The sequence below is a fragment of the Misgurnus anguillicaudatus genome, chromosome 16 (genome assembly GCF_027580225.2).
Source record: "Misgurnus anguillicaudatus chromosome 16, ASM2758022v2, whole genome shotgun sequence".
Lineage (NCBI taxonomy): Eukaryota > Metazoa > Chordata > Actinopteri > Cypriniformes > Cobitidae > Misgurnus > Misgurnus anguillicaudatus.
Window position 1 is genome coordinate 25,391,716 of NC_073352.2, and position 14,340 is coordinate 25,406,055.

At 36.9% G+C, this 14,340-nt stretch overlaps 1 protein-coding gene across 6 annotated transcripts in view; it reads left to right on the forward strand.

Annotated features, from left to right (window-relative positions):
* The window catches only part of atp8a1 (ATPase phospholipid transporting 8A1), a 149,813-nt gene that overhangs the window by 21,355 nt on the left and 114,118 nt on the right, over positions 1 to 14,340 (forward strand). For all 6 annotated transcript variants that reach the window (XM_073854377.1, XM_073854378.1, XM_073854380.1 and 3 more), the window contains exons 2-3: positions 2,065 to 2,179; positions 10,396 to 10,495. In XM_073854377.1, the coding sequence (XP_073710478.1) occupies positions 2,065 to 2,179; positions 10,396 to 10,495 (215 nt within the window). The remainder of the gene's footprint in view (positions 1 to 2,064; positions 2,180 to 10,395; positions 10,496 to 14,340) is intronic.

A 14,340-nucleotide genomic window follows, 5' to 3' on the forward strand; every position in this document is an offset into this window, starting at 1 on the left:
TTACAGCTGATCGCTGTGAAAAATGTTAAGCAACGACGTCAAGTATAACCGCAGCAATGACAGTGTTCTTAATATGACAAAGTAAGTGTTTTGATTAATGACATTAATGTTTATATTTTTTATTAGTATGTACAACTAGTCAACTAAATGAATATAACATGGCAAAGATGAATGCACATTTATATAGGCTATTGATTCAATAGATTTATAGCATTTTGAATAAAAACTTGTCATGGATTTATTGCATTTTGTGGAAAAAATAATCCGTTTTTATAATAAATCTTTGAAAATCAACTTATGGATTTGAATTTTTTATGTTTTAACCTAAAGATGCTATGTGAAAGTTTGTAACAGAAAATAATGGTTTTCATCTTGTCACTTTCTTGGTATAGAAAACACGTTTTTACCTAAATTTCTCAAAATGGATTTATTGCGTTTTGGAACCAAACTCTTCATATATTTATTTATATTTTTATATATTCTATATTATATATAAATTTAAAAAATTATATATAAATAAAAAAATTCTGAAATAAATATATGTATGTACTGTATGTGTGTGGTTAAATATACATAATAATTACAAACAGTACACAGACATAGCAAAAAATCAATTTTATTTTAATTGCGATTAATCTTTGCCCAGCACTCATTAGGACATTTTTTTTCTTTTTTATAATAAAGGAGGTTTTTCTTTGTCTTTTGTCTTTTTTTATTAATAAAATGTTAGTTTAACTGCAATATCAAAATGACGTTTGGTATATCAGAATTAATGTCATTGCTTGTCATTAGTAGGACTTAACTGTTTATTGTGTCATTCAACGTTATTACAACAAAGCGGCTTTTGGTGAACCCACCTGTTTCAACAGTTTGAAAACCCCTGCTGTAGGGGACTATGGTTTAGGTTTGGGTTGTCTGGGTCTTTTTGCTTTTTTCAAAATTGAATTATATATGTTGGCTGGTAACATAGTTTAGATGAGGGCTCTCTGTTTAATTGTGGACGTTATATGGCAACTACCTCAGCATCTTTAGGAGCAAAATATCAGTATTGATTAGGGATGGGCATGATTAATCGACGATCGATAATTGATTGTTAAGAATTTAGTCGATTACGTTAATTTGTTATTGATTAATTGAATACTTTTTTTATCTAATGCAGGTTGCGTTGCCTAGCGTAGCGTGTGTCTTGAAGCAATTAAATGAATTTCACTGTGTGGCAGCAATTCAACATTTTACCACCAGGGTGCAATATTTGACACCATACTGCGTTATCTCTGTGATCTTCCGTTTTGATTTAAAAAAAAAAAATCATGAAGAGGTCATGATTTTTTGGAACAAATGAGGTCTCTTTTTAAGAATGCGGCTCGCAGCTGCAGGTTCCGCTGCTTTAGAGCACCGCATATTCAAGCGCATATATGTTCCATTTGTCTAACTAAATGTAGTTTAACTGTTTGCCACAAGTTGATCTTGTAATAAAGGTCTCATGGAGGAAAACGCGCTGTATTTTTGAATTCAACATTTTTGAATTATAAAAGTTAAATAATTATTTTTTATTATAAAAATATTAATGATTAATCGATAGTCGATCGTTAATTCTCCCGACAATCGACTAAAAAAATTTAATCGAATGCCCATCCCTAGTATTGATGTATTTCCTGTTGCAGAAGAGCATATTTTTATGTCATTGTCGTGAATCATGATTAGCTATTTGCATGTCATTGCAGATGGCATTTTGGGGACGGGGCATTCTTCAATGATTGAAAAATCTGACCTGTCAAAGTGTCAATAATTTATGAATCAAGATTGATTTAAAATGTTTGTCTGTCAAGCTGTTGTTATTATGTCATTGGGTCTACACAAATGCACGTCTTAATGTTTGACGTGTAAGACGTGAGAAATATCTCATTTGACCGCTGAGTTGTGTAAATATGTTGAGAGTTCTGCTTTTTTCCAACTTGATTATGTAACGTTCAACATCATGTTTTCTCCAATTGTGTAGTATTGTGCAATGTCTAAATCTAATGTTTCACTTTTGTAACTTTTTTTTCTTTTACCTCATCTCAGGGTATGAAAAGACAGAAGATGCTTCAGAGAAGACCTCTCTAGCAGATCAGGAAGACTCGAGACTAATATTTATCAATCAACCCCAGTTTACCAAGTTCTGCAGTAATCGAATCAGGTGAGTTCACGCTCATCCTTGAGCTTTTGTTTGTATAGATCAAATTGTTGCTGAGGGTGTAAAAATTTCCAGCTTCTATAGTTGTTGCCAGTTGGCAAAGAAGAGCATGCAGGGAGAAAGAGACGGAGCGAGGAAGAGAAAATACTGCAGTCATGAAGAACTGTAATGCTTCAAATTCCACATTCTCACCGGTATTTTGAAATCAAATTCTGGTCCACTATCATCCCTGTGCCTAAATAACCCTAGATTACAGGGTTAAATGATTACAGACCTGTTGCTTTGTATGCTTACTGGGCAAACAGGACAGTTGATGGCTCTCTGCACCCGCCTCTACCTGTCAGTGGATAACTAACTTCCTGACAGACAGACAGCAGCTATTGAGGCTTGGGAAGTTCACATACAGCACCTGCACCATCAGCACTGATGTTTCACAACTTTGTATACTAGGGAAGAGCAATTGAGACAAAATGCTTTTTGGTTTTGACTCAGTCATTAAAAAAAATGGAGTTTGATTAATTATATTTTTACACAAGCAACACACACATCTCTGCTACAAATGACGATTTGAAGTTTGTTTCTGGTACTTACCATTCTTGAACAATTACACCAAACATGACAGAAGTACAAACGTTACAACTTACCCCATAGGGTGGGGTTAATTGTAACAGGCAGGGGGTTAGTTTAAATTAATTTTCCAGGCAAATATTTCAATTATTATTTTGTCTATATACTTGAAGTGGATATTGTTTATATATCTATAAACTTGTTTATATATCGATTTTAGACAGACATCTACACTATTCATCCCTCATCTAACCATTGTTCAATTATAAATTGATACAAATGTTTAAATATGTGAGAAAAAGCAGCACAATTATGACACAAAAAAACATTTTTATATGTGACCCAATCTGTAAAAAGCATACTAAAATCTCAAAATCAAATTCTGAGATGAAGAAAATCAAAGTCTGATTTTAGCCATTCATTCCATTATGATTTTAATTTTTGACATGACCTCATTCACTCAATATTAAAAATATTAACAAAAATACATTTGACACACGATTTTTGATAAGACAGGCACATTTATTTTGTTGGCAGCCAGCAATCATTTGTGTGTAGCCTATTTAAAACAATGGCAAGAATTACGCTAACGCTAGCTGTTTTCATGTCATTAGCGCTGAGGGGTTAGTTGTAACACAGCATTACAACTAACCCCGCTGAGTCAAAATATTTTCAGGCCCACCAAAAAAGTTGCTAAGAGCTGCAGACATATTTCAAAATGATGCTATGTTTTAGTCAACAAGACACTGATTAAAATGACATAACATTGGTTTTGGTATCTTACACACCTAACTCAGAAACCGAAAAAAAAAACATGATAAAAACATTTACTTGCAAGCCACCCAAACACTCTTTCAGCAATAACTATGGAAAAACATTATACATTTCCATACATTTGCTTGAGACAAAATCTCACTCAACCCTGTGCAACAATGTAAACGGTCCGTGTTACAATTAACCCTGCACTAGTTTGTGCCCCGCGCAGCCCTACTCTGTTCCTTATAGACAAATGACTGCATTAAACAACTCTCCTGTCAAGCTCTTAAATTTTGCAGATGACACTGCAGTCATTAGCCTGGATGATAATGATCTGCATACAGAAGAGAGGTTAAACCGCTGACTGTTTGGTGCAGTCTGGTGCAGTCAGAACAACTTTGACCTAAATATACTAGAACATTTTGGAGATGTACCAAATCAGCCACCAAATCAGACATAAAGAGACTGCAATGGACTGTTAAGACATGTCCGAGGGTCATTGGGGAGCCCTTGAACAACCTTTAGGACTTGTTACATCTCTAGATTGATGAAACGAGCATCATCAAGGACCCAGACCACAACCTGTTCATTCATGTTTCAACATGTTCATCATAAACATTTAGCACACCCGTTACTACCTACCCCTTTCAAAGTCCAATTTTCTGTAGTGCAATGTCCTGCACTAGGGGTCATGCATAATTATGTAAATAGCAGTTACAGTTGTAAAATGTGTGGTGTTATACATTACTTCCCACCGTAGATACTCTTTGTTAGCTAAATGTTTTATGTTACTAAATGTTACTTAAAGGGCACCTTTTTTTAAAGGGCCTTTTTACAAGATATAATATAAGTCTCAGGTGTGCCCAGAATGTATCAGTGAAGTTTCAGCTCAAAATACCCCATAGATCAGGGGTCTCAAACTCAAACTGGCTTGGGGCCATTTCTGAGATTGACATTTCATCGGAGGGCCGCAGAGCTATTTTAAAGTTAAAAAAATAACAATACTTCTGTAAATGTACTGTTTAAATTCTTTTATTTAATATATAGTAATGCTTGAAAATATCTAAGCAGTGTTTTGTATCTTTTAATTATACATTATTTTATAAAAGTAAATCATTTCTTAACCTTATCTTTAATAACTAAGACCTATTAAAACCTTGCACACTTAACTAACAAATTAATTTCTGTATACATTTTTAAACTATTATAAAAAATTACCATCAGTGTTTTGATTTATTTTGGATTGTTTTCAGTCATAGTATTGACTTCAGTATGTTCCATCTTTGTTATTCCACAGTTTTAATTAATTTGTTATTATATGTGGAAAAATATGAATAAGTGAAAGTGATCCTAAAACTTTTGAATGGGTAGTCAATGTTACATAAGCTAGTTAAAAAGAAAAAAAGATAATACTGCTCTATGTGTAATTGCATAGCAAGCTATAATATATTATACTTCATTATATAGCAGTATACATACTTTTATCCTCTGTAGACAACGTTTCTCCTCATCTTTCCTCTTTTCTTAACCTGAGCACTTTGATGGCTCTTTTTCTTATCTGTAGTTTAATACTGCATCTACGGCTCTGCCATGCGGTGTCTCTATTTTAAGCTGTGACTTGTTTATGTGAACCCCACCGCAGCTCTTCTCTGAGCTGAGTATCCACCCGGAAATAACAAATCTTCTCTGGACAAACACTACAAAGTCCCGAACAGATTAACTGATCGCATGGTGACAATGATATGATTGACGCGAGGTTCAGATGAGGAATTAAAATCCGATCACGCATTCCGTTATCCGTTATTCACGGAGCGGTGCGCGCGGCCCATGGCTGCATAGCAACGGGTGACGCCCCGCCACGGAGCGCAACTTCCGCTCCCGAGCACTTTAGAAAGTAAGAAACGCCTTAACACGCGTTGTTAGACGCGACATGTGAATGAACCCTTAAACGTTAACGAATATATAACAAAGTGAATAAAAATCTTTCTGCGGGCCAGATTATGTTATAATGTTGAAAGGTCCTGCGGGCCGCAAAGAGGGGGAGGGCGGCCCGCAAATGGCCCGCGGGCCGGGAGTTTGAGACCACTGCCATAGATCATTTATTATAGCATGCCCAAAATACACCTATTTGGATGGGAGCAAAAATGTTTTAGTGTCTGTACCTTTAAATGCAAATGAGCTACAGCTCCTCACTTCGTTACAAACAGATTGTGAGCGCTTTCAGTTAAAATACATCCGATTAATACAGTGTGAGCCAGTAGTATCTAGTGGACAGAGTACAACTCACTGAGGGTGGAAACTATGGAAATGCAGGACTGTAAGTGGGCGTGGCTTTATCAATGTGACCTCACATTGATAAGAGAATCAAAACGGCATGTCTAATGAGACTGCTTTGGTTTAATGTTGTTAAAAAACAAGGAGCGGGTGGATTTTTTTCGTCGTAGGGTGGTTGTGTTCACACGGACACACATTATGTCCAAACACGTTTTGCATAATAGGTGCCCTTTAAATGTTACTTTGATTTTAATTCTACATCTAATTAAAGGTGCAGTGTGTAATTTTTAGAAAGATCTTTTGACAGAAATGCTAAATAATATACAAAACTATATTATCAGGGGTGTATAAAAGACCTTTCATAATGAATCGTTATGTGTTTATAACCTTAGAACGAGACCTTTTTATCTAAATACACGGAGGGTCCCCTTACATGGAAGTCGCCATTTTGTGCTGTCATTTTTTCTACAGAAGCCCTTAAAGGACAATTTTTTTACTAAGTTGTCTCCGACGATGACATGTTTGTCCGGTGGCGGCTACTGTAGCTTCTCTATGTGTTTCAAAAGCAAGGGGTGAGCCATGGACTAAGCCGTTGGTTGCAATTCACAATCTCACCACTAGATGCCACTAAAATTTACACACTGCACCTTTAAAACTTCTTCTGTTATATGTAGGCAAGTACAAGTGTGTGTGTGTGTGTGTGTGTGTGTGTGTGTGTGTGTGTGGTACCTGGTAATTATCACGTTGTGGGGACCAATTGTCCCCACAAAGAGGAATACCGGTGTTTTTGTGACCTTATGGGGACATTTTGACGTCCCCATGAGGAAACAAGCTTATAAATCAAACAAAATGATGTATTTTGAAAATGTGAAGTAAGAGAAGGGTTTCTGTGATAGTTGGGGTTAGGGAATGGGGTAGGTAGGGGGAATAGAATATACAGTTTGTATGGTATAAAATGCATTATGTCTATGGAATGTCCACACAAAACATGGAAACCTGTGTGTGTGTGTGTGTGTGTGCGCGCGCACAGTTGGTTCATAAAGCTCATTCTCGTTGTGATTATCCATGTGAGATTTCTGTCATGTCTGTGGACTTTTATTATGTAAATATTGTGAATCTATTTGATGGTTCCATCTAGTGATAACATCAGCGACTGCAGTCAGTGAAAAAAAAAACATTAAGTTTCTATTAATGTAGTAATGTTATAACTGCTGCTTTAATGATGCTGTCTGCTGTGGTTCTTACATGGAGCTTACTGTGTGTGTGTGTCTCTCTCTCCCTCTCGCTCTCTCTCTCTCGCTCTCTCTCTCTCATGTCCTTAAGCAATAAACTGCTTTAAATGTTTACATTAATCCGGTATGTATGAAGTCCATGGTATGACTAATGGGAGCTGTAAAAGTGAAATTAAAACTTTCACTATCGGAGCTGATCGGGTGAAATGCTACCCATAGCATTTCTGTAGTACTACAAAGAAGAAGCAAAACCAGTTTGTGAGGAAGAGTGTTTGCTAGCATTTCATTTGAACAAAACACACACACTTTACCGAAAACAAAGCTAACCTTCTGGAATGTAAAACATAATAAACTGTGTTAACTAACATGAACTTACACACACACAGTGGGACTTATACTGTACATGAAATATGATAATTAATGTTAAATGCGCATGAACTCGTTGTGTAAGAAAAGTATTTAGGAATGATTTACCACCATTTGTTTTCCATGTTTTCATTTCATTTACCATGTTTCACAATAATAAGTGCCTGTACATTATCACGCTTATTACAAGGCTATTTACCTCATAAATGAGGTAAGTAACATTAAATATTGATTTAAAAATCTTTTATTAGGTAATTTTTAACAAAGTAGACCTTCCACGAGGAGAAAAATGTTTAAAGGAACAGTATGTAGGATACTGACCAAAACAGGTATTGCAATCACAAAACTTGTGGCTAAAACTGGTACTGCAATCACACAACTGGTGGCCAATACACAAAATGACAACATAAACATCAGTTGAGGGCTGCAACTCCACTTTTAAATGACAATATCCTGACCAGACCACTGTTGTCAGTGATATAAGTATTTGAAATGAAAATGATTTCTCAATGTCTAGTGACATATCAGGGCCATTTTATGATTCATTGATATCAATTTCTTACATACTGTTCCTTTAAATTTCACGAGCACGCTATTTGGTTTAATCATTTGTAAATATAATGTAATTTATGTTATTGAAAGACATATTTATATAAATTTTTTGTGTAATATTAAACTGAACCCGTTAAAATGATTTGCTGCATCCCGGTTATCTTGTATTATTATTTTTGAGGCTTATTATCTGAGAATAATAAACCTCAAAATGTCGCGACTGGCCAATCAGAATCAAGCATTCCAACAAGTTGTGTAATAAGCATAAACAAAGTTGTTCTACTTCCCGCATGTGTCTTAGTAAAGCAAACCATGACCTTGACCTTCTGTTCATTAAAATGTTTTCTGTCATGTGGACTCTGATGTGGCATTTTGATGTGCTTGTTAACCCAGTGACAGTCTGATAAGATTGTTTGCAAGCATAATGAAACCTAGTAGAGTTAAATATGCTGCTAGCAAGTCAGCTGAGGTCAAGTAGCAGACCGATCTGATTTCTGAGGTTGTGTAGAGGAAATGAGAAAAACCTTCCAGCACTGTTGTGAGAAAGCATGTCTGCTAGCATGTGTTAAGCTTTAAAGACAGGGAAATGTTTGGACGTTCTGGGTGATTCCCAGAACCTTGCTTTTTGGTTGCTAAGTTGTTCTTGGTACATTGCTTTCAACAACATATTCTGTCATTTGATCACTTCAATGTTGGCAAAACCTGACTCGTACACATAAACTAAAGATCTACAGATCATTAATGCGTGCGTGCGTACGTGTGTGTAAGACATGAGTGTGAGAAAACCACCTAGAGCAGCTGCTAGTTCCTACCTGTACCCACCTGACAAAGCTTCGCCAACCTCAAACTAAACAAGAGAAAGTGAAAAAAAAGAGGGAGCCAAAGGCCCCTGACAGGCCTTTCCATCTCATATGGTACAGCTTATGTCAGTGGTACGTAGGAAGTGCACGGTGGTCTGATAAAGATCTCTATTGGATCATTTGAAACACAGACAGCGAGAGGGCTCGGATCACTTACAGCATTACAGCGTTTCACCGTCTATTGTGTGCTGTGTGTGCATGCTTTCTGTGTAACCTCCATCTGATTAAAATAAATAGCCTACTGCAAATGTTTAATAGCAGATCAAAGCGTTGGAAAAAGACATGTAAGTATTTGACAATACCAAAAGTGATGATGATAAAAATAAAACGAGTGTCTGGATGGTTTCCTCAATAGGCTTTATGCCCAGCTGCACTACTTCATGAACTTCAGCCAGCTCCTTGTTTCCTGTCTGCCATTATTGGACAAACTGATTAATCCAGGTGTGTCTGATTAATGATGTTGTGACTACTGAGGTCAGGCACACCTGGATTAATCAGTTTGTCCAATAATGGCAGACAGGAAACAAGGAGCTGGCTAAAGTTCAGGAAGTAGTGCAGCTGGGCATAAAGCCTATTGGTGAGTGGCAGCTGTCACATGAAATGTTTATATCTCTCTAAAGTGGCCTCTCTGTCTTTGCCCTAATGTAAGTGTAAATCAGTCTGGATACGGCGAAGTGGAGGCTCCATAGTTCACTTAAACTCTGAGCTCTTTATAACTCTCTCTCCCTCTTTCTGGTTCTCAAACTTAGCTCTTCTTTATGGTCATTAAGTGCCTCTCTCCATCATTCGCTGTGTCGGTGGCTATGGTGCCGAGGTTGGCACTGGGAATCTGGAATGAGCGGGGCTGGGTAGAAGAATTGTGATTCACTACAGGTTTTGCCTGCCGGCTACCATTCATATAACTATTTATGTCATAGCAGTGACTAAGTAAAAACTGTGGTAAAAAAAATCAAATATTAGGCCAGAGTCAGCAGATGATATAGCAGCTCTGGTCCAATACCTCTTATTTACTTTTTTTGGCCATTTTTTGCCTTTATTGATAGACAGTAGTTTGAGAGATGACAGGAAAGTAGAGGGTGGAGAGAGGGGTATGGGATCGTCAAAGGACATTTGCACCATATGTCGGAGCGGTCCCCACTACACCATCGGCTCTGACTTCTCATTTACTTTTAATGGGTGATGATGCCATGCAATGCCAAACTGAATTATGGATCTGTTGGCGTTGTGTCACTGCCATTGCTCGGGGCAGAAGTTAAACATTTCTCAACTTTTCAAGCACCAACACGTGCGTCAGCCAATCAGATCGCCTTATGCAAAAAAACAAGGGCAGAGCCAGCCAATTATGTTTATGCAAGACCGAAGAACAGAGGAATATGTAAACGCTGATGCCCCATGTGAATGTACCATTACTGCTTACTACCCGAGTAGACGGCTTCCTTCAAAGGCAGCATCCTATCCATCATGTAACGTGTTAAGCGATTTAAAACACACTACTACTTACAGTATACTACATAAATGGCAATACTGTTAATATGCCTCCTTTGTAATATTGTGTTTATTTCTCCTTATTTTTTCCTCAGTCTGATCTGTTCTTTTATCTTTTTCTTATCAGCACCGCCAAGTACAACGTGCTGACGTTCTTGCCTCGGTTCCTGTACTCACAGTTCAGAAGAGCGGCCAACTCCTTCTTTCTGTTCATTGCATTGCTGCAGGTAAGTTCCCGGCATCTCTTCAATTCTTAGGGCTGGAGAATGACAGGCTGGAGAGATTAGTACTGTCAGCTCTTACAACCACATATAAGCATGTGCTTGAGGATTTCCTGGAGCGCAATCTTTAGGAAAATAAGATTTTTCTGAAATATAATAACACCTCAAAAAGCTTATAATATGAGCATGCACTTTCAATATGTTGGTGGAGCCTAGTAGTCAAGTTAAATCACATTTATTTGTATATCACTTTTAGGGGCTTTATAGTGGGTCACCAGAAAAACAGGGAAATATTTGCAATATTCTGTAATTTTATATTTTTAGCACAATTATTTTGATAAAATCTAATATTCAAAATATTGCCTTCTCAGAGTCTTAGTTAAACAGCAGTTTGTAGTTACGATGGCAAAATAATAAATGGTATTAACTTAAAGCACATAGAATAAATGCTTACATTTTAATTAGGGATGGGCGATATGGCCTAAAATCCATATTGCGTTATACATTGCAGCCTCTTGCGATAGCGATATGTATTGCGATATAATAATTTCAATAGACTCGTTTCAGAACAGGTTATATAGACCCTTACAAAAGCCAAACTGCTAAAAAAGTAAGTAAAAATAAATCGTTATGGCCAGATTAGTCTTGTTACCTCTCTTAGCTGGAACTTTTGCCTGGCACACTCTACAGCAGGGGTGTCCAGACTTTTTTGTGTGGTGATCTACTTTTAAAATGATAAAGCCGACAAGGTCTATCTGCTAAAAAACACAGTTAATTATTTTTATAACACTAAACACTTTAAATGCTTGTGGGGACTATACTGAATATATATATATATATATATATATATATATATATATATATATATATATATATATATATATATATATATATATATATATATATATATATATACTGCATGTTTCACAATTACTAGACCATAATGCTAATTTCGCGCTTGGAGCAGCAGTTAACTTATGTAACTTATGGCTTAAATCCAAAAAATAGATGTTGCATCGGTCTTTTTTACGAGTTCCTCTGTTTCGCTGACGCTTTCATCCATGTTTATTCGGCTGCAGCTCTTGGCTCTAAAGTTCGCGGGTAGATTGTGTCATCAACACACATTATCGCGATAGTGCAATAGATTTAAAATCTCTATCGTATGCCAATTTTCTATCGTTTATATTGCATATCGTTTATATTGCCCATCCCTAATTTTAATTGACTTTCTAAATGTTAGACTAATTTAAACATTTAAATTGAATGAACCATCAAAATATAGTGAAAAGAGAGTTTTCAAAGTCCAATAGTCCTGTACAGCCCACATTGTGTTAGCAGCGCTAAAGATTCTGTATTTGAACCCAACACACATACAGATAAAAATATATACCTTGTATTCCACTGTAACTTGCTTTGGATAAAGGTAAATGTTAATGCAAAAGTTAGAATCAAGTTTAGGTCAACTAAAAAACAACTACTCAAGTACTACATGAAGAGAGACACTGATTGTAAGAAACTATTTGATAAATAATTATTAGAATTTGATTACATTTTTTTTTTTGGTGCAGTCCAGTCCCTTTCACACATACAGTCTTTACTGGTAATTTACTGGTAAATTGCAGTTAAACAGGTCATGTCTAAACAGAACCTTTCTGGGAAATCGGTGCTGACAATAGGCTTTATGCCCAGCTGCACTACTTTCTGAACTTCAGCCAGCTCCTTGTTTCCTGTCTGCCATTATTGGACAAACTGATTAATCCAGGTGTGCCTGACCTCAGTAGTCACAAACAAACTGATAAATCCAGCTGTGCCTGACCTCAGTAGTCACAAAAACAATAATCAGACACACTTGGATTAATCAGTTTGTCCAATAATGGCAGACAGGAAACAAGGAGCTGGCTGAAGTTCAGGAAGTAGTGCAGCTGGGCATATAAAGCCTATTTACCAGTAAGAGAGGTTGTAAGATTACCAGTAATTTACCGGTAAGCGCTATGTGTGAACAAAAAATATAGATTACCAGCATTTAGAACGGCGACGTCGGACCGCGCTGACAGCTTCGGGCCAATCATAAAGTTTTGATAAAGATGACACATTTACCCCCGCACTGTTTATGGACTTTTCCACACACATGTTGATTAAAAGTCGAGCACACCTGAAGTTACCATCCACATTTCTTCACCAAAGTTGTTAAAAAAAACCTAACCAATTATCGAATTGTCGACGTCCTGAGGACCCCCTCTGTGAAGCCTAATGTGCAAACAGTACTGTTGGTTAAGACAAAACTTCAGTTTGAAGTCGCCTAAAGCAATGCTTTTTGGTTATGAGCAACTTGGCGACTGTCAGCGTTTGCCACAGATGTGAAAACAACAAAATACGGACCGTGGATATGAAGTCATAACCCGCCACTGTTTACAAATACAACACTGAGCTCGCCGCACACACTGTAAAAAATTTGCTGTAATTTTGCAGCTGGTTGCCAGTAACTTACTGTAGAAGAAAAAGTCTAAAAATGTTTCATGTTCATTTATCTTTGAACAAAATGTTGCCAGTAAATAACATAAATGTAAAATCTACGGTAAGTTACTGGCAGCTAGTTGCCAGTAATACCCAGGAATACTGTAATTTCTACAGAATTTTTTTACAGGGCACCACAGGTAACTTCCGCTTTCTCTCCGAGTTTACCAGTATTTTGATACTGATGTGTGGTAAAAGACAGAACATCACTGCGTGTGTGAACAGCACATTTTTGTATTTACTGGTAAATTCATTCGGATAAATTCATGGTCATTACATTACTGTGTGAAAGAGGCTCATGATGACACCAGTGTGCTATAACCATGCTGTTTTTTAGAGACAAAAGGACCATTGAATCCAAAACTGAGAAACCCAGTGTGACTCTGCTAGTGAGGCACAAATTAATTTAGTGCCTCTGTTTTCAGCTAACTAAATCAATGAGCTGAGGACGAGAAAGATGAAGAAGGAAGGAAAATCGTGTGAGAGACGAACTGTATGAATTGGAGGGAGTCAGGTGGCTCTGTAGCACAGGTTCTGTGTATCTTCATTACACTGCTATCAATGCGGTGACCTTGAATGCACAGGCTCGCTGTTGAGTGAAGGAAAAACAGCAGGGACTGCATTACTGTGACAACACACAGGCCAAGGCAACCATCTGATCTTTATGGATGCTGTTTCATCAAAATTGCTTACTTCCATCATACTTACAAAGCGTTTCTTTTGGAAATGTGTGGCCATATCAGCAGTGCATGGGATCTGCCAGAGTTCTACTCAGACACATACACAAAGTCTGTCAAGAAGTGTGGATCACATTTTACCTCATCAAAATAACCAATAATTTCCTAAGGATGCCGTTTCCAATTAGCATCCATAGTTTCCTCATTCTGTTTCATCCCTCTTGTTTTTATACGTTTACTATATTTTGATTCTTTATCATAGCAAATTAATTATTTTAAAGGTGCAGTGTGTTTTAGCGGCATCCAGTGGTGAGGTTACGAATTGCAACCAATGGCTCAGCCCACTACTCACCCCTCACTTTTGAAACACATATAGAAGCTACGGTAGCCGCCATCGGACAAACATGCCATAGCCGTAGACAACTTAGTAAAAACACTTTGTCTGTTAAGGGCTTCTGTAGGAACATGGCGGCACAAAATGGCGACTTCGATGTAAGGGGAACCTCGGTTGTATAGATAAAAACGTCTCATTCTAAGGTAATAAACACATAACGCTTCATTAGGAAAGGTCATTATACACCCCTGATAATATAGTTTTGTATATTATTTTGCATTTCTGTCAAGAGATCCTTTTAAAGATTACAAACTGCACCTTTAATA